Raw genomic sequence first — 26,894 nt, forward strand, 5'->3', positions numbered from 1 at the left:
AAAAAGGATATCCAAATGGCCAATAAATTTATAAAAAGATGCTCAGCTTCATCAGTTATCAGGAAAGTATAAGCCAAAAGCATAATGCAGTAACACTTCATAACCTACTTAAAGTACTAAATTGAAAAGGCAGGTAATACTAAGCATTGGTGAGGTGTAGAGTAACTGGAACTCTCATACACTGCTAGCAGGGATCTCAGTCAGTTTGGCTGCTTTGAACAGCTGCTTGCTATCATCTGCTAAAGCTGCAGACACCTTATGATCTAGAAGTTCCATTCCTAGGTATATGCTCAACAGAAATGGATACATCTGTGCACCAAAAACATGTTCGTGAATCTTCAAAGCAGCATTATATAAAATAGCCCCAACTAGAAACCACCCAAATCTTCATCAGTAGTAGCATGGTTGCATACATTGTGGTACATGTATACAATAGATTTTTATATAGCTGCAAGAATGGATGAAATACAGCTCTGTGGAACAATTAAGTATGACTCTCACAAACGGTGAGCCATAGAAGCTAAACACAAAAGAATATTTGTGGTATGATTCTTTATTATAAACATGTAAAACTGTGTTATGCTTTTGTCAGGATGTTTATCTTGCAAGGGGTAATAACCAAAAAAGGCAAGAGAGTGGTTTCCAGGGTGTTGAGTCTAGTAGGCAGAATTCTAAGATGGCTCTCAAAAGCCCCTTCCTCTGATATACACACCACGTGTGGTCCTCTCCCCTTGAGTGTGAGTGGAAACTGTGAATATGATAGGCTATTGTTCCAATGAGTAAGTTTACATTATTTGGCAAAGGTAAAGGGATTTTGCAGATGCTATTGAAGTCCCTAATCAATTGACATTGAGTTAGTCAAAAGGGAAATTATCCATCTGAGCCTGACCTCATCAGGTGAGCCCTTTAGAAGAAGGTCCAAAGGTCAGAGAGACTCTCCTGCTGGCCTTAAAGAAGCAAGCTAGTTCTACAGGTGCATGGAAATGAAATTTGTCAACTGTGATTCAAGTTCATAAGAGGACCTTGATCCTTAAGCCATAGATGAGACAGCAACCTCAGGTGACACCTTAAAGGCAGCCCAGTGATCCTTAGTACAGGACCTAGGTAAGCCATGCCTCTGGACACCTGACCCACAGAAACTGTGAGATAATAAATGTCTTGTTTTAAGCTGCTAAGTTTGTGATAAGTTTTTAGGCAGCATAGAAAACTAATACACTGGTAATACTCTATTTCTTGTAGTAGTTATGTGTGTATGTGTTTACTTTGTAAACATTTGTCGTATTATAGTTATGATTTGTGTACTTGTTTGTGTATAAGTAAAAAGGATTATATTGAATATTGAGTAAAGTATTTACTTTAAAACAAGTAAAAAAATTAATAGCATTCTTCTGCATTACCTTTGACCAGTATACAAATATAATCAAATAATCATTTTGTAATTGTACTGGTCAAGTTGAACACAAGCAGATTTGGTCATAAAATTAACTTAAATATTCCTTTCCATTAGTGAACTCACCTTCTGTCCTTGCTCTCTTATTGACATGTCACTTATATTTTACATGTTTCTCCCAGTGGTTTCACTCTGAGTGTCATAGAATCTTTTTTTAAAAAAAATATTTATTTATTTGGCCGCACTGGGTCTTAGTTGTGACACGCAGGATCTTTGTTGCTGTGTATGGGATCTTCACTGGGGCATATGGGATCTTTAGTTGTGGCATGTGGGATCTTTAGTTGCAGCATGTGGGATCTAGTTCCCTGACAAGAGATCAAACCCGGGCCCCCTGCATTGGGAGCGCGGAGTTTTAGCCACTGGACCACCAGGGAAGTCCCTGTCATAGAGTCTTGAAGCTGGAGATGTCATGATTTTCCAGTCTAACTTCCATACTTTACTTTTTCCTATTTTAAAAGAATTGAGGTATAATTGACATATTATAAGGTGTACAACATAATGATTTGATATTTGTATGTATTGCAAAATGATCATCACAATAAGTCTTTACCACATAGACTTATGTAATACCTGTCACCATACATAGTTACAAGAAATTTTTTTTTTTTTGTGATGAGGAATTTTAAGATTTGCTGTCTTAGCAGTTTTCAGATATGCAATACGGTATTATTAAATATAGTCACCATGCTGCATACTACATCCCCAGGAGTTACTTATTTTATAAGTGGAAATTTGTACTTTTGACCCCCTTCACCTGTTTGGCTCACCTCTGGCGATCACCAGTCTGTTCTCTGTGTCTATGAACTTAGTTTTTGTTTGTTTTAAAAATTCCACATATAAGTGAGATCATAAGGTATTTGTTTTGCCCTGTCTGACTTATTTCACTTAGCATAGCATAGTACCCTTAAGGTCCATCTATGTTGTCACAAATGGCAAGATTTCATTCTTTTTTTATAGCTGAATAGTATTCCTGTGTGTGTGTGTGTGTGTGTGTGTGTGTGTGTGTGTATCTGCTTTATTGCTTTTTCCGTTCATTTGCTGATGGACACTTAGTTGCTTCCATATCTTGGCTATTGTAAATAATGCTGCAGTGGACGTAGGGGTGCATATATCTTTTCAAATTAGTGTTTTCATTTTCTTTAGATAAATACCCAGAAGTAGGATTGCTGGATCATGTGGTAGTTCTAGTTTAATTTTTTGAGGAACCTCCATGCTGTTTTCCAATTTACATTCCTACCAATAGTGCATGGGGGTTCTCTTTTCTCCACATCCTTGCCAACACTTGTTATTTGTTGTCTTTTTGATAATAGCCATTCTAGCAGCTGTGAGGTGATATCTAATTTTGGTTTTGACTTGCATTTCCCTGATGCTTAGAGTTGTTGAACATCTTTTCATGTACTTGTTGGCCATCTATATGTCTTCTTTGGAAAAGTGTCTGTCCAGACCCTTTGCCTATTTTTTAAATTGGATTGTTTGTTTTTTTTGCATTTGAGTTGTATGAGTTCTTTATTTATTTTGGATATCAATCCCTTATCAGATATATGATTTGCAAATATTTTTTTCCATTCAATGGGTTGCCTTTTCATTTTGTTGATGATTTCCTTTGCTGTCCAGAAGGTTTTTAGTTGGATGTAGTCCCACTTGTTTATTTGCTTGTTTATTGCTTTTGTCACCTTTGCTTTTGAAGTCAGATCCAAAAAATCATCACCAAGACTGATGTCAAGGCACTTACATGTTTTCTTCTAGGAGCTTTTTTTGTTCCAGGTCTTACATTCAAGTCTTTAATCCATTTTGAGTTAATTTGGGGTATGATATAAGATAGGGGTCCAGTTTTATTCTTTAGTTTGTGGATGTTCAGTTTTCCCAACACCATTTATTGAAGAGACAGTCCTTTCCACATTGCTCTTTTGTTGTAAAATAATTGACCACATATACCTGTTTTATTTCTGGGCTTGCTGTTCTGTTCCATTGTTCTGTTCTGTTCCATTGTTCTGTTCTGTCTGTTTTTATACTAATACCATGCTGTTGTGATGACTATAACTTTGCAATATAGTTTGAAATCAGGGAGTGAGATGCCTCCAGCTTCATTCTTCTTTCTCAAGATTGCTTGGACTATTTAGGATCATTTGTGGTTCCATACAAGTTTTAGGATTGTTCTCTTTCTGTGAAAAATGCCACTGGAATATTTTTCATTGAGGTACAGTTGATGTGCAATATTATATAAGTTTCAGGTGTACAACAGAGTGATTCATAATTCTTGAAGGTTATATTCCATATACTGTTATTATAAAATATTGGCTGTATTCCCTATGTTGTATAATATATCCTTTTAACTTATTTTATACATAGTAGTTTGTATTTCTTAATCTCCTATTCCTATATTGCTCCTTCCCTCTTCCCTCTCCCCACTGGTAACCACTGATTTGTTCTCTGTATCTGTGAGTCTGTTTCTTTTTTGTTATAGTCACTAGTTTGTTTTATTTTTAATATTCCACATATAAGTGATATCATATAGTATTTGTCTTTCTCTGACTTATTTCACTTAGTATAATACTCTCCAAGTCCATCCATATTGTTATAAATGGCAAATTTTTGTTCTTTTTTATGGCTAAGTAGTATTCCATTGTGTGTGTTTGTGTGTATGTATGTATACCACACACATCTTTATCCACTCATCTGTTGATGGACACTTACATTGCTTCCATATCTTGGCAATTGTAAATAGTGCTGCTAAGAACATTGGGTGTATGTATCTTTTTGAATTAGTGGTTTTGTTTTTTTTCGGATGAATACCCAGAAATGGAATTGCTGGATCATGTGGTAATGCTATTTTTAGTTTTTCAAGAAACTTCCATACTGTTTTCCACAGTGGCTGCACCAATTTACATTCCCACCAAAAGTGTTCCCCTTTTTCTACATCCTCACCAACATTTGTTATTTGTGTTCTTTTTTTGATTATAGCTATTCTGACAGGTGTGAGATGATATCTCATTGTGGTTTTAATTTGTAAAACTGCCATTGGATTTTGATAGGGATTCACTTGAACCTGTAAATTGCTTTGCGTGGTGTGGACATTTTAACAATACTATTTCTTCCAGTTCATGAGCACCCAATATCTTTACAATTATTTGTATCTTCTTCAGTTTCATTCATTAGCATCTTATAGTTTTCAGTGTACAAGTCTTTCACTTTCTTGGTTAAATTCATTCCTAGATATTTTGTTCTCTTTTTTTTTTTTTTTTTTTTTTTTTTTTTTGCGGTACGAGGGCCTCTCACTGTTGTGGCTTCTCCCATTGTGGACCACAGGCTCCGGACGCGCAGGCTCAGCGGCCATGGCTCATGGGCCTAGCCTCTCCGCGGCGTGTGGGATCTTCCCGGACCGGGGCACGAACCTGTGTCCCCTGCATCAGCAGGTGGACTCTCAACCACTGCGCCACCAGGGAAGCCCTATTTTGTTCTTTTTGATGTAGTTGTATATAAGATTGTTTTAAAAATTTCTCTGATAGTTTGTTATGTAATGTATAGAAATGAAACAGATTTTTGTATTTTGATTTTGTATCCTGCAATTTTACTGAATTTATTTATTAGTTTTAACAGTTTTTTGGCAGTGTCTTCAGGGTTTTCTATATATAATATATCATCTGGAAGTAGAGATAGTTCTACTTCTTCCTTTCCAATTTGGTTGCCTTTTATTTCTTTTTCTTTCCTAATTGCTCTGGCTAGGACTTCAATACTATGTTGAATTAAAGTGCTAAGAGGGAGCTTGCTTATTTTGTTTCTGATCTTATAGGAAAAATTTCAACTTTTCACTGTTGAATATGATGTTAGCTGTGGGCTTGTCACATATAGCATTTATTATGTTGAGGTACATTCCCTCTATACTCACTCTGTTGAGAGTTTTTATCATAAATGGATATTGAATTTTGTCAAATGCTTTTTCTGCATCTATTGAGATGATCGTATGATTTTTATTTTTCATTTTGTTGATGTGGTGTATAACTTCCTTATTTTAAAGGTGAGGGAACTAGGACATGTTTCAAGTTAGAAGTAATGTGACGTGCTTCAAGTTATGTATTAAACAGCAAATCCAGTATCTTAGTTCTTGAAGTCTCTACCTCTGTGACTGTTTCTTCATATCACAGGCTTTCTGGAATCCAGAGGATATAAGTGCATATCATTTGGTTATGTTGTGGATGCAGTTTGGATCAGGATAGAGGATACTGAGAATGGGTAAATTTCTCTGTTTCTAATTAGAGGTATAAGCTGATATTGAAGATAGTAGGGAGGTGTAGGGGAGAAATTCATTTAGCCAAAAATGTCTACTATGCCTGTGTTTATGCTGTGCCCTGGGATGTCCTTGTCACAGATTTTCTTTGTTTTGGGTACTTACTTCCCAGAAATGGCTTCCTGCTGCTCCAAGTTTTCTAAGACTCATGCTGGTTTACAGCCTTCCTCTTCCTTGAAACAATATGAAGTTAGATAATATCCCTATTTTCTCAAGTGTGGAAACAGGAACTGGACTCTATGTGGTTGAAAGAGTGTAAAGCCAGGCTGAAGTCAATCCTTGATCACAAAGAATCTTTGGGATAAATTGTCCACAGATAGAAATACTGACTAAATGGGTTAGGAAAGCATTTGAAAATGAAATGTAATAGGTATGGCAGGTAAATGCATGTAAACGTTTGATCCATAAAACATTTTTATCTGTGCCTATTTTTAAAAAATAGCTTTATAACTTACGGCTTCTTCTGTTTTACATCTCTGGTCCTGAGTTCATACTATTGTATTCTGGAAAAGCTAGAAATATTAAAATAGTGCTTTATGGGTAAAGCATCTCTCAGTATTTCCATTATAAAATGCAATTTTAAAGGGTTTAGAAATCAGCTATAAAAATTTGTTCTTGGCTGATACTTTGTATACAAAAATCTCTGCCCAGGGTAATTTTCAGAAGAATTTTTGCAGTGGCATAAACTGTGAGGTTATATGGCAGTACCAGATTACATTGAGCTCATTTTTTATGCTTCTATCAAAGTGGGGGAAAGATGACAGCTTTTAAAATGATTCAAATAAAAGTATGAAAATTATATTTCTAGCCCTGTGCTTTTAGAAAATTTTGGTTAAAAAAATGTTACTGTACCATCAGAAGACTCACCATTGGCTTAAGTATCCAAATAATAGCAGCACTTAACCCAGTGTAAGCCCCAAATCTAGATGACTTTAGAATAATTCTTTTAAAACCAGATTTTAACAGCTGATTTTGAAAGTAGTATTTGGGCCATCAGTGACTATGTAACCCCAAAGAGATCCCTTTGGGCCTCACTTGTTGAAAAATAGCTTTCTTTTTGGTACCTGAGCTTAGCTGTCTGCAAAGCAAGGAAGGAAGTACTAACGGGAAAGCAAAAACATGTTTCTTACGTGACTGGAGACTTACACAGTGAAGCTGGAGGGCCTCTTGTTAATGTAACGTTCTTCCCAAAGCTTTGGGTAGGTCTTAACTTGAAACGAAGGTTGACCACAATGCAGATAAGCTCCTTGCTCTTACACTGTTGTGAATACACGTGCACATACACTTCCACCGCACTTTACAGCTTGGCCAGGTTTCTTTTTCTTTTTTTTTTTCCTACTTCTTCTTCAAAGCTAAATCACATAAGCAGATTTCCTCCAGGGATAATTTTATGTGTGGTAGCCAGACCTGTCTTAGAGTTCACAATAGCTTCCTCTGTTGTGTCAACTTCTGAACCTTGGAAGTACAGTTCTGTGCATAGAGCCCATAGGGAACATTTGAGGTCTTGTCGGTTTGAAATGAAATATGACTTTATGTGAAATATGAACTGAAAATGATACTGGATTATATACAGTTGTTCAGAAATATAGTCTCCATGGTGGAGAAGGTACTGCCTCATTAGTGAAAGTCTGCCCCAGCTTATTGTCTGAAGTAATGATGCTATACCATACTCAGGGCCGAACAAGGTAAAAAGAACAACAGGACCAACAGCAGAAACACGTTAGTTTTTGCTCTGAAAGAAAACAGCTTCCTTACACACATATACTTATCAATGCTTATGCAGAGATCTTAGGAGATTTGCTTTAGGTTCGTAGGGTCCTCTTGTCCACCTGCCGGGGCCTCCAGCTCCGGGCGTGCTGAGGTAGAGGAAAGCCTGCCTTGGTTTCGGCGATTGAGGCATGTTGCCCTCTCTGGAGTCATCTGTGCTGAGAGGCCACTTCTCGATCCTTGTCTGGTCCAAGTTTAGGTGGCTTATTATAGGGAGAGACAGGTGCTCATGCTCTCATGACCCAATGATATGGAAATGATAGTGGAAATCTTAAAGGGAGAGAAGGGCACTGCTCTGCCATCCAGCAAGTGTTTGAATTCACAATTCCTGAGAAGTGGGTATGTTTAGTATAGAGATGCCTTTTGGGGGAAAGGGTAGATTATGTAATTTTCCAGAGGAGTCATCTGTTACTATCCTTATTTTGCTCCATTGCCCCAGATTTGGCCAGTGGACACCCCCTAAGTTGGTTCCTGTGTCCTTTTGACATGTTCTTGTCATCCTTTGAACACTTTATATTCTGGAGATGTTCCAGCCTCATCTTTCCCTGTGTTAGCCAAGAAATTAGCCATTTTCTATGAAGTCCTGGTGCCTTTTAGTGCATAAATCCAGATGCTCCCAAGCCTTCTCAATGAAGAGAGCTAAGAAATATAAGTATGCATATTTACTTATATCTCTGTGTCTGTCTGTCTCTCTGTCTGTCTGTCTATCTGACTAGGTAGCTACCTGCCTACCTACCTACCTTGAAAACTGTGAGTTTACACTGAAAGCTCCAATTCCAGTGCAACACCACAGGGTTCATTATAGTTTCCCCCTTTCGGTATTTGTACCTCTCTTCTTTAATGATGAGAAACCTGGCTCTTATTGTCCACATATTTACTTATTTGCTTATCCCTGTTTGTAACCAATATGCTGACATTGCTGGCCTGCTATTCTGCTAGGTCACCTTTCTTACTCAGGCTTCAATCCTTGCCTCCTCACTCAGGCTGTGATTCCCCATCATTGTACCATATTATTTTTGAGCTTGTGTTCTTTTAAAGTTGGGAGTTCAGTGGCACTTGGTGTACGAGAACCTCGGCTCTACCCGTGTATAGAGTACTGTATGATTTCTATCCTTTTTTCCTGGCTGTGCTGCGTGGCACAGAGGATCTCAGTTCCCTGACCAGGGATCGAACCCGTGTCCCCTGCAGTGGAAGCGCAGAGTCTTAACTACTGGACCTCCAGGGAAGTCCATATCATTTCTATCTTGATATTTGTCTTGATGGCTATCTTTCTTTTAAGCATCAAGTTGAGAAAAAGGAAAAGGAATAAACTGTGTGTGCACGCATGTGCATTTTAACTAAGGTGCTATGGATAACATTCAAGGCTGTCTTCGGCAAGGAAGAGCTCAGTCTTCCTTTTGGATTTGTGTGTGTGTGTGGCTTTTCAGAGGTGTCCAGCTCTAACTACATCTGTCTACTTGTTCCTCAAACATGCCTACTTCCTGGACTTTTTCTATATCATCTTTTTCATAAAATCCATCCTCTTGACCCATGCTGTTAACCACCATCTTTCAAAGCCCTTCTTGGTCATCTCAGCAGGAAGCAATCATTCCATGTTGGAGCTTATGCCATTCAAATGATATTTACTCCTGCTTAAAGGTATTTGGGAATGTGCTCTGTGGGTCCTACTTACTTCCAGGTATCAGTAGGCCAGTACTAATGATGATATTTTTGAAAGTATTTTGTTCACTATTAAGTGTCACCTCACTGTGCGGAGGAGTTATTTAATGCCTAATAGATGCCTTGCATATTGTAAGAGTTTAATAAATGTTTATTGGATTTTAAATTTTTTCAGAATGAAAAATATTTGCTATTTTCAGTTGATAACTTTGGCTCATACTTTCAATGTTTTAATTGAGTTTTTGCTCCCCACTGTATATAGATGCTGAGCTTGTTTGGCTTGGGTACAAAGAGATTTATTTGGTTCACATATTAGCATATAGTAAAAGTTACCCTTTTTAGCATTCAGTTCTATGAATTTTAAAGCATGTGTAGCTATGTGTAACCCCTACCACAGTCAAGATGGAAAACAGTTCCGTCCTACCCACAAATTCCCTTGTGTCTCCTTTTAGCCAACACTTCCTCTTACCCCACAGCCCCTGCCAACCACTAATCTGTTTTATGTCCCTATGGATTTGTCTTTTGCGGAATGTCATATAAATGGAATTATTTTGAGTCTGGCCCTTTTCTATCAGCCGAATGCATTTGAGAGTCACCCATGCTGTTTAGTGTTGCTAAGTAGTATTTCCATTGTGTTAATGTCCCAGAGTCCGTTTATCCATCCACCAGCTGAAGGACGTGTGGGTTATTTTCAGCTTTTGACCATTAAGAATAAAACTGCTATGAATGTCGCTGTACGTGTCTTTGTATGAACATATGTTTTTATTTCTCTTGGTTAAATGGCCTAGACGTGGAATTGCTGGGTCATATGGTAAACATATGTTTATCTTTATAAAAAACCATAAAGCTGTTTTCCAAAGTAGTTGTACCATTTTTCACTACCATTAAAAATGTATGAGAGATTCAGTTTCTCCACTTTCTTAGCAGAATATAGTAGTGTTATTTTAGCCATTCTTGTGGGTGGATAGTAATATTACTTTTTGTTGTTGTAGTTGTTTGTTACCTTTTGTTCTGCATTTTCCTGATGAGAAAATGATACTGAACATTTTGTGTGTGTATGCTCATTGGCCATTTATATATATTTAGTCTTTTCTGAGGTGTCTGTGCAAGTCTTTGACCCATTTTTAAATTGGTTTGTCTTTGTGTTAATGAATTGTAAGACTTCATGTACTATGGATAAAGGACCTCTGAGATATATATGTGTGTGTATATATACATTTATTTATTTATTTCAGATCTTCTGTGTTACTGTTTTTTTGTCTAGTTGTTTTACTATTTGATAAATATTTATGATTGAGGGTTTGTTTATTTCTCCCTTTACTTTTGTCAGTTTTTGCTTCATCTGGTTTGAAGCTTTTTTTATTAGATGCATGTACATTTACAGTCATTATATCTTGCTAATGCATTGATTCTTTTATTAACATGAAATGATCCTCTTTGACCCCTGTAATACTTTTTTTTCTTGAATTCCACTTTGTGTGATGTTAGTATAGCTACTTCAGTTTTATGAAAATGTTTTCAAAGATGGGAAATGATAGAGAACATCTGTATGATGACATGAGAAAGTTTATCATGTAGAAGGAGGGGGCAGTGAAATAGTGGGGGAGAAGGTACTACCCAATGAGCAAAGCCCTCAAGGCAAGAAATAGTATCCAAAGCTGGATCATTCTGTCTGTGGTTTGAGGTGAGAAGAAGGAAAGGATGGTTGCAGATACAAGTAAAGTTTTTAGAGTTGGCCATACCTTAAATCTATTTAAAAAATCTAGCAATAGGCACACAGCTTATAGTGTGCCAGCAGCCGCTAATCGAATCTAGTTTCAGTTTTTATTATCAGTACGTGAGTGTGGTAGTTCAAGTGTTGGCTGACTTTTCAGATAATTGTGCTTAATCTGTTATTAGTAAATTGTCTATGTGGAACATCCTTAGGCTCTGGGACTGTGGCCCTTACATTAATGTCCTGAATATCCCTTGCTCTGAAAAATTTTCATTGTATACTGTCTGGTTTTCTGGAATGGTCTACAAATTGAGCTTATTTTTCAGTGTGGTCCGGCATATTGAAGTGTGTCTCAAGGACGTGAAATTCATTTTGCTACAGATGGTGTGATGTGAAGGAATCTGAGGTCAGGTACTGCAGCTAAGTGTCTATACATGTAAAAACTTCAAATACACATAATCTTTATTTGACATGTGCTCTACATCCATGAGCATGTTGTTTAAACTTTTTAGGTTGTTTTCTTTCCTGAATGATTCTTGCTTTGATTCCGTGTCAGAAATGGTTTTGATTCTAAAAGGGGAATGATCTTTGATTCATGGAAACAGGTGGAAATTATTACTAGTAGGCTTCTACTATGAATTAAAATACAAAGAATTATCTTTCAAAAGAACCCCACTTTGAGCATTTCTAAGGAGACTTCAGCTTTGTTCTTTACTAGGATTGAAGAACTGGCCACATTCCTCAGATGCAGGGGAGAACCGTCTAGTGCACCTCCTTGCTACAGCGATGGATTCAGGACTGGGCATGGGACCAAAATCAACCCCAGGAGCCTAGTCCTGAGACTTTTTTGCAGAGCACCTAGGCAAGAATTTCTCTCTTTTTTTCCACTGTGGTCTCTAATAGGATGGGATATATTCTGAAGCCCCTGGAATCCTTCTTGACACATGAAGAGAGAGGCTGCCCTGGTTTTGGAGCTGATATTGCGGAAATCTGAGAGTGCCCCGCCGTACCCCCATCACTCTCTCCCTCTGCAAATATCAGATGGGCCTCTCAATATGATCAGATTGACTCAATTATGTAAGCTAATCAGTTACTTATGTAAGCTAATCAGCCAATTCAAGTTAGTTTTTCTCTCTCTTGCAGCTAAAACACTCATTATGAATACATTGGGTATGTTTTAGAGACTTAAGTCAAAATACAATAGAGTAAGGTTAAGAGAAAAGCAGTCACTGCGTACAAAGTTACATGTAAATGTATGTATTCTTTCACTAAATCTCAACAGTTGTCTATTCCTTCCGTGAACTCTGTTCTTGGAAGTTCTTCTGTCTAGTCCTCTCTCTTGGGAACCCTCCCCTGGGCTTGCTTACCCAGGTTTCTTTCTATCCACCCTCTTGCCTGACTTTATTTGTTCCTGAGTTTCGGAACTTGGTGTGATATTCTGCCAAATTCTCTTCCCCACCTCTGCTCATTTCTAGCATCAAAGTACATAATACCTTGCTACGGAGATTATTCTAGTTGGAATCTGCTGTGTTCTGTGAATTGTCTCTCCTCTAGGGGAAGCATGCCTGCTTCTCACTCTCTTCGGTGATTACGCACAGAGGCTTGGTTGTATCAGGGTGAAGTTGTGGTTAGTTAGTTTCTTGTGGTGGCTGTGCAGAAAAGGAGAGAGGGCGTGTGTTACAAGACACCCATAATTCTGTTTCAGGTCCTGTGATCTCTTCGGAACAGTGTCCAGAGACCCTAAAGCCAGACTCGTCAGACGTCTGTACTCTTCCTCTCCTTCAGTCCAGGCCTGCTCTGCACAGAGGGCTCCTTGACAGATACCGATCATTTCTCCAAGAGCCCTGTTTCCTTTCTTTCTTAAAATATTTTTTAAAAAGAATCAATTTAACAAGGCAGTTATATGGTTTTCCTCATTGTACTCACAGAGAAATAGAAAAAGGGAGACAGATCCTGCTGTTCTAAGTTGTTAGAAGCCTATTTTTGAGTTGGTGTGATCTAAGCCAGGAAAGGGTTTGCAGTGGCCTGTGATTGGTGTATAATGGAAGGAACTGGCAGATAAGATTAAAATGGTTTAGAAAGGTCAGTGGACATTGAGAAGGTCAGGGTCTTTGAATGATAAGCCAAAGAACAGAGAATTAGTTTCTCCAGGGAAGAGAAATCCATGAAAAATTTTGAGTAAAAAGGTAGTTTAATCAGATCTTTTATTTTCTGGAAGTTTGTAGGATGGTCCTGAGAATACCAGCGAATTTGTGGAAAAATAAGAGCTCTTGTAAAAAGACAAGTGAAGGATTTGGGGAAGCAGTATGTTTGGCAGTAGAAAGAGTCAAATATGGTTGTGAGGTTTTGAGTTTGAAAGGCCTGGAAGAAAGTGGTCATGGTGTTAATAAAAAAAGAGAACAGGAAGGGGAAGTGCTTTGAGGGGAAGGACTAGAGTGGTGTTTGATGGTTTGAGTTTAAGGTTATAGTAGCACATTAGGATGGAATTGTGTCGGAGGCATTGTGTTAAGTGCCGTGTTAAGTATTGGGAATATAACAGTGAACAGACAGGAGAAAAAGTCCCCGCTTTCACGGAGCTTGTGTTTCACTGGGAAAGACATAATAATGTAAATAAAGTACCACGTTCGATAGTGGTAGGTACTGAAGAGGAAAAATAAGTAAAACAAGGGAGATATGAATTGGGGGGTGGGGTTGAGATTTTAAATAGGGTGACCAAAGAAGGCTGCCTTGAGAAGGTGACTCTGAGTAAGAACTGCAGGAAGTGAGGGAGCCGTCCTTGGGAGGATCTTGGGCAACAGTGGACACATGCCTAACGTGTCCAAGCGATAGCAAAGATGCTGCGGTGGGGACTAGTTGGAGATGAAGTCAGCAGGGTCACGGGGTGGGGGCAGAGATCCCGTAGGGCCTGTGCATCCGTCGGGATTTGGGTTTTAGCCCTGATGGGGGCAGAAAGCCCTGCAGGATTTAGAGCAGAGAATTGACATGATATGACTTACATCTCATAGGCTCACTCTGATGCCGTGCTGGGAATAGATGGGAAGAGGAGAAGAATAGCAGCGGCCCCCTTACAAGGCTCTTGCCTGGACCCAGGTGAGAGGTGATGGAACCTGAGCCAGGGTGGTGGCCATGGTGGCAGTGAAGACAGGGTGATAGGATGAGCCGATGGATGTGATTGGGGGGTGGGGGGGAGGGAGGGAGGAACTGATCCGATGATAAGGATGAAAAGATTTGGGGCCTGAATAACTGGGAAGAATGGGGACAGTTTGTTCTACTCCTGTTAACTAAATAGAAGGCACTCTTGGGTTAACTCCCGTAGGCAAACAAAGTTCCCAATTAACATAGATACCTTTAAGAACATCTGTAATATGTCTTTAAAATGATAGTATCCATGGTCATGTTTTAAAGTGAAAGAAGCTTATTGGCAAGCCTTGTCAGGAACTCCCTGTGGAAATATCAATTGCTTTTCTTGGCTCCAAGGTGTTTCCTGAACAGTGGATTATACTCTGTCCCAAGCATGCCATTGAGGGATTTGAAAGTTTGTTAAAACATGTGTGGCAAGTGAGTGCTGTCACTGAGCCCAGCCAGAGAAGCCAGGAAAGGAAAAGCGGCTCCTAGGTGGACTTCATGACATGCGTTAGCTCTGAATCGGAGGCTCAGGTAGCGGGATGGGCAGGGCATTATCTCCTGTGCACAAAGCCTTCAGCTGACACTGTTGTAAACAGCCCTTTCAGCAGAAAGTGCCTGTGGACATAGGCATATGTAGATCTTTTTGGAGAAGGTCCATTTTACCAAGTTGATAGCAACCCCTGCCCCAGGGGAATGTCATAGAATTTATTTGCTTGGAACAGAATTTTCCAGTGCTAATATAGACTTTTTGTTTTTATGAGATTTAAAATAGTACTCTTCAAAGATGGCTTTTACGTTCAAGGAAGGGTTTTTTTTATATCAGTACACAGGGAGACTATGAAATGTTTCATGCTCGGAGTTGGGGAATGTTACTTGGCATTTTCATTTATGATTCCGTTTAAATTGGTTACAGGTACTCTTGCTCCCCAATTTTGAAATACATTATATTAATTATAAAAGGAGGGAGAAGAAAAGAACGAATTGAGTTGTAAAGTGACCGGTTTCTTGACTCTGTTGAGTTTGAGTTGCTCTTTGCAGTGGATCTGATTTACAGCTCAGTGTAGACATCCCCCCACGCTCCTTCTAAGGGACAGATTGGTACTTCACACTCTGCAGAAATCAGGAAACATCCCTGGAAGCTGTGCTCACATTTTGGCCTTCTCGTCTTCAGGCATTCATGACTTTTCTAGCTGAAAATGTTTTAAATTGGTGACAGTGAACTTTATGGTTACATTTGGGTCCATATTGAAACTGGAGTTATAATTTAGATATGAAGGTCTAGAATTATTTTAGGAAAATGCATTTATTTAAATGTCTTCCAGTTTTATTCATTTGCATGCGTACTTATATTTGCTTCTTATGGTGAGAAGTTTCAACTCTGATAAAATAACTGACGGCTCGTCCCTGGTTTCCAGACAGTGTAGTAGTGGAGGGCAGTGCAGTATCATGTAGATAAGCATCTGAATTTAGCTGGCTCTTGCTGCTTGGTAGTTATTTATTTCTTGTAATTTTTTTTAGAATTCTTCTTTTTTTTTTTTTTTGTGGTTACACAGGCCTCTCACTGTTGTGGCCTCTCCCGTTGCGGAGCACAGGCTCCAGACGCACAGGCTCAGCTGCCATAGCTCACGGGTCCAGCCGCTCCGCGGCATGTGGGATCCTCCGGGACTGGGGCACGAACCCGTGTCCCCTGCATTGGCAGGCGGACTCTCAACCACTGCGCCACCAGGGAAGTGATTCTTCTTTTACACCCCTAGAATTCCTCTGTGGAGGAAGTAGTTATAGCTTTCATGTGATTCTCAGCAGGATCTGCTAAACTTCAAAACTGAGAACCACTGAGCTAGACTTTTCAACTTTTTCAAGGTCAGTCCCACAGAAGAAGGCCTCTGACTTTACAGTTTCAGGGAAAATTGGGCTTCTACTTTCTAATCCACATATTCGTATGTCTGGAAACTGTTCTGAAAACTCTCTTGCATCCTGATAGTCTTTTATATTCCTTTTTTCATTTTTCTACCCTTTTATCCATCAAATAATGTTTATTCATCAAATATTGAGCACCTAGATTGATTATGCAAGTTGCCATAGAATATACAGAGATATATTATTGGTGAGCAAACAGTCTTAACAGATGAGGTAAATCACATACATAGATAACACTAGCGTAGTGAAAAAAATAAGATGTGCTGTAGAAGAGGTATGTATAAACTGCTTTGGGACTTTAGAAAAGGAAGAAATTAGGCTGGTCTGGGGCAGGTAGCAGGGCATGAGGAGGAGCTGAGAAGACTATGTGGTGGATTCTGGGTTATAGAAAATCCAAGGCATTTGGATGAGGTCTTGAGAGATGGGTAGATTTTAGATGTGTGGAAATGTTAGATGCAGTATGCCATCTCTGGTTCTTTATTCATTCAGATGAGACTTGAGTATATAATGTGACTTCATGGAGTTTATATTTATCAGGGAAGATAGACTCTGAACAGGTCATTTCCTACTTAATTGCTGTTCATTCATTCAACATATATTTGAGTGACTACTAAATGCTATTCCTAACTCTTAGAATATAGCAGTGAATAAAATAGCCTCTGTGCTTATGAAACCCACATCCTAGTTGGGAGACGGAAAGTATATAATATATTGTTAGGTAAGTATATAATATATTGTCAGGTAGTGATAAGTGCAGTGATGAGAAATAAAGCAGGGTAAGAAGATAGAGTGATAACAGCGAGGTGGGGCTGTTTCAGTTAATGTGATCAGGGAATGCCTCTCTGAGAGGAGGATATTTGAGCAGAGATCTAAACAAAACGAAGAGAGCAATCCCTATGAATAGCTGGGCAAAGAGTTTTCCAGATAGAGGGAAGAGCAAATGTAAAAATCTCAAGATGGAAGATTTTAGTATTCTATGAACAGCAAGCAGATCTCTAGGATTGGAGTGTAATTTGCAGAGGAAGAAGTTGTAGACAATGAGAATGCAAAAATAGATGTGGGCCAGATTTGACAAGACCTTGTGGCATGGTGATGGAAGGATGTGGGGAAGCTATTGCGAGAATGACATGATCTGATTTGTTTTAAAAAGAAGATCACTCTAAGGCTTCCCCGGTGGCGCAGTGGTTAAGAATCCGCCTGCCAATGCAGAGGACACGGGTTTGAGCCCTGGTCCGGGAAGATCCCACATGCCGTGGAGCACTGAAACCCATGTGCCACAACTACTGAGGCTGCCCACTAGAGTCCACGAGCCACAACTACTGAGCCCGTGTGCCACAACTACTGAAGCCCGCGCACCACAACTGCTGAAGCCCGCGTGCCTAGAACCTGTGCTCCGCAACAAGAGAAGCTGCTGCAATGAGGAGCCTGTGCACCACAATGAGGAGTAGCCCCCACTTGCCGCAACTAGAGAAAGTCCGCCTGCAGCATCGAACACCCAACACAGCCAAAAAAAAAAAAAAAAAAATCACTCTGTTCCTTTGGTCCAAAATAGAAGTCAGGAGACCAGTTATTACAGTAGTTCTGCAAGGAGATAAAGGTTGCTTGGATTTTTATACTAACAGTGGAAGTGGCAAGAAGATATATTTTACAGGAAGGCTCTCTTGATAAATTAGATGTGGGGTGTGAGAAGGAGAGAGTCAAGGGTGATGCCCCAGTTCAGTGCCATGTGCCGGGAGAGACAGTGCTGGGAGAGGAATGGGTTCTGGTGGGAACCAAGGGTTCTCCTGTTTGAGGCGCCAGCTGACATCCAAATGAAGATGTCAAGTAGGCAATTGGATATGTGTCTGGAATTTGGGGGAAGGGTTGAGGCGAGGCATTTAATTTTGGGAGTTAATAGCATACAGAGAGATTTAAAGCCACGAGACTGGATGAAATCATCTAGGCAGTGAGTGTAAATGGATCCTCTCCCTCGTGGTGTTTAACATCTTCCTCTGTTACCTATATCAGGTCAGATTTAAGTTCAGGTTAGGGGAAAATACTTCACAGACGGTGGTATTTACTTCTTAATTATAGCACATACATCAGTATAGTATTTACTTCCTAATCATAGTACATCAGGAAGTACTTTGGTTCTTTCTCTTTTTACGATATTTGTATTAATCAGTGGGTTCAGGTGTTGCTGCTCTGGTCCATCTATTATAAAACTCCATCCCCATCAGCATTTAGCAACCATGGATGATCACCTTCTGTATCCATCATTTCAGTAGGGATGTCAGAATGGTGATAATGAAAGTCTTTCAGTCCTTCCTTCTTAGTCAGCTGAAACTCTTCCGTAAAGAAGAATTTTACCCCATCAACTGTTTGGCTAACGTGAGGTACATTTTATATAGGAAAGGTAGGGTAAATGTTGAGAATTTTCTGAGGTTGACCAGAGAGAGCCCTTTCATGATGATTCCCGAGTCCTTTAGATGAGACTCTAGTAGCCTGTGAAAGCTTCCTTGTTTTTCCCATATGACGAGATCTTACAGGTTTTTTTTTTTAACCTTTGTGACTGCATCTAGTTGTGGCGAGCGGGGGCTACTCTTTGTCGTGGTGCGTGGGCTTCTCATTGCTGTGGCTTCTCTTGTTGTGGAGCACAGGCCCGAGGCGCGCGGGCTTAGTTGCTCCTTGGTACGTGGGATCTTCCCGGACCAGAGATCGAAACTGTGTCCCCTGCACTGGCAGGCGGATTCTTTTTTTTTTTTTTTTCTATAAACTTAAAATTTTTAATCCAGTACATTTTTATTCAACATTATGGCTGACATTTCATTAAGAATGAAAATGGCCCTAGCATCCTATAGCTCCAATAACTTTCAGTGCTTTAGTGATTTTTCTTTTTTTAAAATTAATTAATTAACATCTTTATTGGAATAAAAAATTGGAATGCTTCACAAATTTGTGTGTCATCCTTGCGCAGGGGCCATGCTAATCTTCTCTGTATCGTTCCAATTTGAGTATATGTGCTGCCGAAGCGAGCACGGCAGGCGGATTCTTAACCACTGCGCCACCAGAGAAGTGCCCATTTTCATCTTGTTTGTTTCCTTTTCTTGACTTGAATTAGCCGTTTCTTGAAGGAGTTCCACAACCCTCATTCTTAACGAATATGTGATATGGAACGGTTTTAGAGTGCCTTTTGTATCCTATGACTTTAAGGTGATCTTTTTTCCCCGTAACATTTATTTTATTCTTGTTTGTACTGCGATAACAAAAATAGAATGAAAATACTTTAAAAATGCAATGTATTAATTTATATTTTAATTATACAGTTTTGAATGACTTGATTTATACGTTAAACCCTGCTACCATACAGCATTCTCTGCTTTAGTAACTCAAAAGTGAATTTAGTGCCTAAAACACTAATTCTTGAGTATAGCTAATCAAAACCATGGAGATTATCATAAAATCAGAACTGGGTTGGTTTTGAAACGTGCTGTACGGTTAAGCTTGCTGTACTCTGGTCACTGCTTTCCACTGTGCTCTTTTTCCCATGGACTTTTCCTTGAACTTTGTATGTGTAAGCCAAAGCATAATGCTTAATATGTAGGTAGGCAGAATCATGGTGATTACAGAATTCTCTTTATATTTTACTCACACACATATACATACATACAAAGACTACCTTTCACTGTGGGATAGTTGAGCCTTCAAATTTTATAAAGTCAGAATTCTGGTTACCCTCTAATATTTTCTCCTTGGTCTGTGGGAACCAAATCCTTTCTGAAACCGTTAGCAGAAGAAATAAATACATAATAGAGAGTAAAGGCCTGGAACCCTCGTTTAATTAACATCTTTCCAGAAGACTGCATTTTACCTTTATTCTAACTGTAGCATGTCAGTTGTTTTCTTTCACCCCTGCCCCCAGCTCTCTTCTTTCTGAGATAAAGTTTGTACGGGATGACACGTAAAAAAGAACAGTGGACCAGTGATTGTGTTGTAGCCACCGAGCTTTAGACTTAGGGTCTGCACACGCGCCTCCTGCCTGTGCTTTGGGCTGTTCTGACAGTGCCCGAGGTTGTGTTCATTCTTTGAGGATGGTCAGGGGCAGATCTTCCTAAACGTTATTGAATTTGCTCGGCACATTTAAGGAAATTGAATGGATTTGCTGATTTGAGTGATGTCAGATTTCGTTTTCTTCTCTAATTTGTCAGTGAATTCTCTGCTTTTTGAATGATATATTTTGGGTCAGGTATGAAACCAGGATTCGTGTTTCAAGGCAGAAGTGCAGGAGAGCTGGTGTTGTAATTGTATATTAATTTAAAACTTAGCTGTTGCTTCACTCTTACGTTCTCATGCAGGAAGGGGCCTAAGGGGAATCTTTTTAGAGATTTCTGGCTTAGCCAGATGAACTTTCTTTTTAACTGTTAAAGAAAAGGAGCCTTGTTTGTTTGGAAATAATGAACAAACGTGGAAATAATGAACAAATTAACGAAGAAATGAATAAATCAGTGAATCTGACAAGAGTCAGATTTCTGTTATCACATTTTCATGAAGTCAGATATTTTAAAACTTTGGGAATATATTTTTAGAGTCTGTATTCTGATTGTGTGACTATCTTTGTAATATTTTACTTTGATTTTCTGGGTGGATATTATAATATTCATTGGGGACAGTTACGTTAATTGGAATCTGTGACATTATAATGTTTGGAGAAAGATTTCTTTTAATAACTTTTTGTGTGTTGTATAAAATGAAGATCTTTCATTAAGCAAGATCTTTGTGTGATGTAATTCGAACATTAATTTGGTTTGTTGAAAGCAGGCATCTAATTTGAAACCTCAGAGTCAAACTCAGAAAAATATTAGACTTATCAATTATAAGCACATAGAGAAACTGCTAGAAGCTCACTCCATTCAGGTCTCTGCTCAAATGTCGCTTCATCCAGGAGGCATCCTCCCTAACCACCCTACTGGTAAACTAGCCTCAGTTTCCAATAACCAGCATTTTCATATTATATATGTTTTTCACTAGCACTTATCACCGTTAGACTTCTGATTGTGTACACCGCTGCCCCTTGCCACCGAGAACAGTGCCTTGCACCGTGGAAGTTACTCTGTATGATTTGTTGAATGAGTAAATTGTTCACCATCTGTCTCCTCACTAGAATGTAGGCCTCATGAGGGCGCCTGGCGTGAGGCTGGCCTTCCAGCATTTGTTTGAAAGAATGAAACGAATGTGCTACCAATAATGATCAAATTCATACCCCCACACACACGTATGTATGATCACATCTTGATTATATGTTTAGATTGCACATTATTAGAAGGATATGGTATTCTAAGTAACATCTAGAACCTACAAAATCTGTCTTTTTTGCTAGTGTAGATGGGCAGATTTACATATAGGGTCACCTTTTTTTTTTTCAGTGACTAAATAACAACACTGGTGTATGTTAATATCGTGCCCATAGAAATCAAAGGGTACTGTCATATGAGTGTCATGTGACTAACTCATTGAGTGGATTAGTAGTGGATTCTTTTCTCCTATTTACTTCATTTTTGTTAAATTGAAAACTTTTGACATGTTGTGTCATGCTCATTCTTATTTCTCGTGTAAATGTCTATCAGTTGTGCGCTTTCTGTACTGATCCCAGGCCTCAGAATGGAGAATTAAGTGTTTATATTGTTTATGGGAACATTTTATAAACTCTTGTTCACACTTCATTTTTTTTTCGATTTCGTCTTGCCTTCTTGTGGTTTCATTTGGGAGCACAGTGACAAGCTGTGTTGAGTTCTTTTATCATTTCCCAGCACGCTGGTTGGTCCCATGTGGCGGACACTTTGTGAGGCGGCGTGGTACTTCTCGTATTTAGGGCCTTTGTGGGAGAGAGGAGGAAAATGTACATCAGAAAAATGAGAAGTGGATATAGCATTAATCTCGGGCATCTTGAAGAGCTGGATTGATCGTAAGGTAGTCTGTGCATCTGGAAAATAAAGATTCTTTTTCAAATGACATGGTGAGTGTCCAGTGCTTCTGAATGTGCAGTTTTTTCCTTAGGAAAGAAAGATGAAAAAAGAAAAATCCGCACTTTCCCATTTTTTCCCTCCAGTGATTTAGCAGAACTTTTCTCTTTTCTTCAGGTAATTAAACCAGAGAGCGATGACAAAGAAACAGAAGGTGCCTATGAATCAGATCTCCCCGAGGAGCTCTGTGGAAGCCATCTCCTGCAACAGTCCCTGAAAGGCTATAATGACAGTCCTGATGTCATTATAGAGGCTCAGTTTGATGACAGCGACTCGGAAGATGGACGTGGCAACACGCAGAATGCTCTGGTTGACGGTGTTAAGAAACTCTCAGTTTGTGTTCATGCAAAAGGTGAGTACCGGACTGCTCTCTGACGTTTCATTTTAGTAGATTGTTTTAAGTATTGGAATTCTCTCTGTGCTACAGAATTAATCACACAGTACAGTTGGTATCTTTCCAATTTCTAACCTGTGGCAGCTTTTAGGAAAAGGGGATCTTTGACAGGCTTCCAGATGCTGTTTGTGAGGAGGGGACAGAAATGCTGCTGGTGATTTGTGTGGTCAGCGGTTGCTGTTGTCATTTCCTAATGGGTTTTGCATTGTGTTGATAGCTAACCTTGAAATCTCCTGTTATGAGCCCAATCCCACCCTGTGGTTGATATGGACATAATTAAACCAAACTAAAATCCTTACAAAAAAAGCACTTTGTTTTACCCTGGATTTTGCTTTAATTTTAACTTGGTACATTTCATCCTTAGTGGTGAATAGATCACCTTAAATTTGATAAACAGATTATCTTTACAAAGTGTTTTGACCGTAAGCTTTTAAAAAAGCCAGTCTTATTTTCTCTGATCAAAATTTAAGCCAGGGGTCCCCTGGATACTGAAAAAAGCAACTGCAAACACATAGGCGAAGAGCTGTGACCAAGGGCCCTACCTGACTGCGCTCTGGAAAACTTAAGGGAAAGTAGCAATGAAAATTGGAATATTTCAATGTATAGATTTCTAGGAGGTTTTAAGTGCAGGGAATATGTTTTCTAGCCAGATTGATTTTTATGTATGTTATGAAATGGAAAATATTGACCTGGTTAGGCCAACTAGATTATGAGGGGTTTTTTTATCAGGAAGAAGTTTCTGGCACAGTCCCCACGAAAGGCTAGAAGAAATTCCAGAAGATTACTAAAGGAGGATGTTCAGCAGACACCCTGTGATAGGGACTGGTGAGCACAGTTCTCTGACATCCTGAAGAAAGCTGGAGGTGATTTCAGGAAGTGACTGCATAAGGATCCCCCTGTGTCTTCACTGCTGATGAGGCAGTGATCTCAGGCAGCGAGCACTTTCTGAAAGCATGTGTCACTTTCTGGTGCCAAGGACTACTCATTCAGAAGGACTTCCCCACTTTGAAGTTCTGTCTGAATGAAGAGGCTGCTGCTTCCTCACTGCCCCACCAGGGGTGCTGACCTGAGGGCACCCAGGTTCCTTTTGTTTTTGTGGCCTGCTTAGATAACTAGTGGTTCCACTGTTCAGGGCCCAGCCACTTTCATTTGGATGTTATTCCTTGAAAATTCCTTCTTCTGATGTTTCTTCTTTCTTCCTTTAAAAACAGTTTAATAGCCAGGACCCTAAATAGCCAAATCCTCATCTGCAAGGTCACCAAGGGAGAGAGATACTTGAAGGACAAAGCCAGGGAAAGGAGTACTTTAAAACTTACTGGGTATTTGGCCCAAAACTACTTTGTGGAAACCTAGCTCAGGTGATTGAACTTGGAAGACCTCAGCAGCTTCTTTTCCTCTAGGTTCCAAGTTGAAGGGATGAGATGCTTCAGTTTCTCATTAGTGATTGGTACCAATACAAGGGCAAGGAATATTGATGGATGGAAGTGATGGCAGAATTGATGCCCGGGGTGGATATTAATAATTCACTTTATCCTTTTTGTTTGGGAAATTCTGATGCCAGACGTACTCTTGATTTGTCCTCTGTTGTAATTTTCCTCCATCTCTGTTGCAAGTAAGTGTCATTGAGTGCTTTACAAGTCCACCATATGCAGTTTTTTTTCCTTACTGTTTTTACTCTTTGTATCCTACTGTTGTTTATATTGCTTCCTTACTGGCCCTGACAGAGGGAACAGCCTTAATCCTTCCCTCAGTATCTGGTACCAGTTTCTCTTTCCTGCTAGCCTCTAAATAGAGAGTTTTGAAACCACATGGCTGTTTCTCATTTCTTGCCCTCTTGATATTTAGGAAAGTTGCAATTTGCTCTTTTAAAAATCATGGTGTTTTTAAGGATATTTCAACCAGCTTCTCTTCTTTGGATAATATAAAATCTGGTTACAGTTAGGATGTTAGTTCTTTTTGCACCATTTAAGGGTTTGAAATTTGTTATTGAAACAAACCATAACCTTAAGAACATCATAAACTTTTCCTAAGACTTCTAAAAAGGTTCTTTGCTTTGTGTTGTAATTGCAAATGGATTATTAATCCTAGTTCACACCTGTATGCAAAAGAGTGGTTTTTGTTTGAATATCATGTTTTTTTTACCCAGAGCAAACCTGACATATTACGTGTGTATACTTAGTATGTCCCTGTTTGCCCGGGAAACATTCATGTCTTTACCATAACTTCCAGTTTCTCTGGTAGTTGGCAGGTAACCCCAGCTGTATGCAGCAAGTGCCTGTCATTGCATTCAGAGAAGAGTTTCTCTGGGCATCTAGACCTACACAGTGGTTTCTTCTAGGAAGACAACATGGGTCTGTATCCTCCTCAGCCCTTGAAAGAATAGGCCAGAGACCTGGGCCCCTTTTGTAGGTCCGGTCCCACAGCCTCCCGACGCTGAGCTTTTACCACTTCCCAGGCAATGGGATTATTGTCAGCATAGAAAACTGCCATCTGTGTCAAGACGGGAGACAACCCAAATAAATATTCTTTGGTATCAAGTATTTGAGTAACGATTGCCTGGGTAGCAAACTCCAAAGGATAAAAAAAACCTCATCACTAATTGGTACAGTAGCTCTTTATCATACAGCTTTGGGAACTTTAAGAACAGTTTTGGCCTCTGAGTCTTGGCGATGGTGACCTAATCAGGTTGTGATGTGCTTTTCCTGTTCTCTACCTTAGTACGGTCTCTCAGAGATCTTGTTCAGCTTTCTGGTCTGGGGACAAGCTTCTGCCAGTACCCTGATGACTGAACATGGGTTTGAATGTAGAGTCGGTGACCCTCTCAGTTCTCGCTTTTGTCTCTGGCCACCGTCAACTCTTTTTTGAAGGGAGAATCCACATGGAATCCTTGTTCCTTTCCGAGGTTTGAATCGATCTGTTACTGCGCCTCCTGGGGCCTGCCCAAGTCAACCTTAGGAGTCAGGAAGAGCCCTTTTTTTCACACATAAAATTCATCTCCTTCCAGCGACAGGCCTATTCATTGCCTAGGTTTAAGCTCTCTTTCCTTGGATAAAAAGTAACCGCATTTCCCTTTGGCTGAGAAAAGCAGATCCATATGATTATTCTCCTGTGATACTTTGGGGTTACTGAAATGCCAAAACCCTTACTCCTGGCTGTCTAGAAACCCTTCTTTCTCAGAGCCAATTTTTTTCATTTCCTTTCTGCTAGTGTTTCCAGATTCTGAGATCAAATCTTTCTTATATTTTTGTTTCCTAGCCCTCCACTGTGTATAATGATGATTAGAAGACAGTTACGTTTGCTTCAGAAATTATATTAAAAATTAAATATAAGGCAGTTTCCCATCAACCACAATTTTTGGACAATTTTTTTTAAACATCTTTTTTGGAGTGTAATTGCTTTACAATGGTGTGTTAGTTTCTGCTTTACAACAAAGTGGATCAGTTATACATATACATATGTTCCCATATCTCTTCCCTCTTGCGTCTCCCTCCCTCCCACCCTCCCTATCCCACCCCTCTAGGTGGTCACAAACCACCTAGCTGATCTCCCTGTGCCATGCGGTTGCTTCCCACTAGCTATCCACCCTACGTTTGGTAGTGTATATATGTCCATGCCACTGTCTCACTTTGTTGGACAATGTTTTGTGCCAGTGTTTTAAAGTATTTTTTTGTTTTTTAAAAAAAGTAAAGCCTTGTCCAGACCTATGTTAGAAGGATACGGTGGGAATTTTTGCTTCCCTGTCTTTTATTTATTTTTAGCTGTGTTGGGTCTTCGTTGCTGCACGCGGGCTTTCTCTAGTTGTGGCGAGTGAGGGCTGCTCTTTGTTGCGGTGCGCTGTCTTCTTGTTGCGGTGGCTTCTCTCGTTGCAGAGCACAGGCTCTAGGCACGCAGGCTTCAGTAGTTGTGGCACGTGGACTCAGTAGTCGTGGCTCGCGGGCTTAGTTGCTCCGCGGCATGTGGGATCTTCCTGGACCAGGGTTCGAACCCGTGTCCCCTGCATTGGCAGGCGGATTGTTAACCACTGCAGCACCAGGGAAGCCCTTCCCTGTCTTAGACTGAGTGGGTAATGCATTCATATCTTGTGTGATTCAGGTAGAGACAGATGGTCAGGACCTCCAATGTCTAAGACCCAAATCCTGTGCTAGACCAGCCATTCCTCCCTGTGAAGTCCATTATGGTTTATTACAGGATATTGAATATAGTTCCCTGGGCTAATACAACAGGACCTTGTTGTTTTTCCAGTCTATATATACTGGTTTGCATCTGCTAATCCCAAACTCCCAATCCTTCCCTCCCCTCCCCTACCTCCCCCTTGGCAACCACAAGTCTGTTCTTTATGTCTGTGAGTCTGTTTTTGTTTCGTGGAAGTTCATTTATGTCATATTTTAGATTCCACATATAAATGATGTCATGTGGGATTTGTCTTTCTCTTTCTGATTTACTTCACTTAGTATGATAATCTCTAGGTCTTGATATAATTTCTGTGCTCTTAAATTTGTTGAGACTTGTTTTGTGGCATAGCATGTGATTTATCCTGGAGAGTATTCCTTGTGTTCTTGAAAAGAACTTGTATTCTGTTGCAA

At 39.6% G+C, this 26,894-nt stretch overlaps 1 protein-coding gene and 1 non-coding gene across 5 annotated transcripts in view; one reads left to right on the top strand and one right to left on the bottom strand.

The window, feature by feature from the left end:
- DIS3L2 (DIS3 like 3'-5' exoribonuclease 2) overlaps positions 1-26,894 on the top strand; it is a 361,464-nt gene that overhangs the window by 98,039 nt on the left and 236,531 nt on the right. For all 4 annotated transcript variants that reach the window (XM_067027175.1, XM_059053623.2, XM_067027176.1 and 1 more), the window contains exon 6: positions 22,035-22,269. In XM_067027175.1, coding sequence (XP_066883276.1) covers positions 22,035-22,269 — 235 coding nt within the window. The remainder of the gene's footprint in view (positions 1-22,034; positions 22,270-26,894) is intronic.
- Positions 18,830-18,936, bottom strand: LOC131751749 (U6 spliceosomal RNA). Its single transcript, XR_009334307.1, has one exon. It is a non-coding gene; the product is annotated as a U6 spliceosomal RNA (small nuclear RNA).

The sequence above is a fragment of the Kogia breviceps genome, chromosome 2, assembly GCF_026419965.1.
Source record: "Kogia breviceps isolate mKogBre1 chromosome 2, mKogBre1 haplotype 1, whole genome shotgun sequence".
Classification (NCBI taxonomy): Eukaryota; Metazoa; Chordata; class Mammalia; order Artiodactyla; family Physeteridae; genus Kogia; species Kogia breviceps.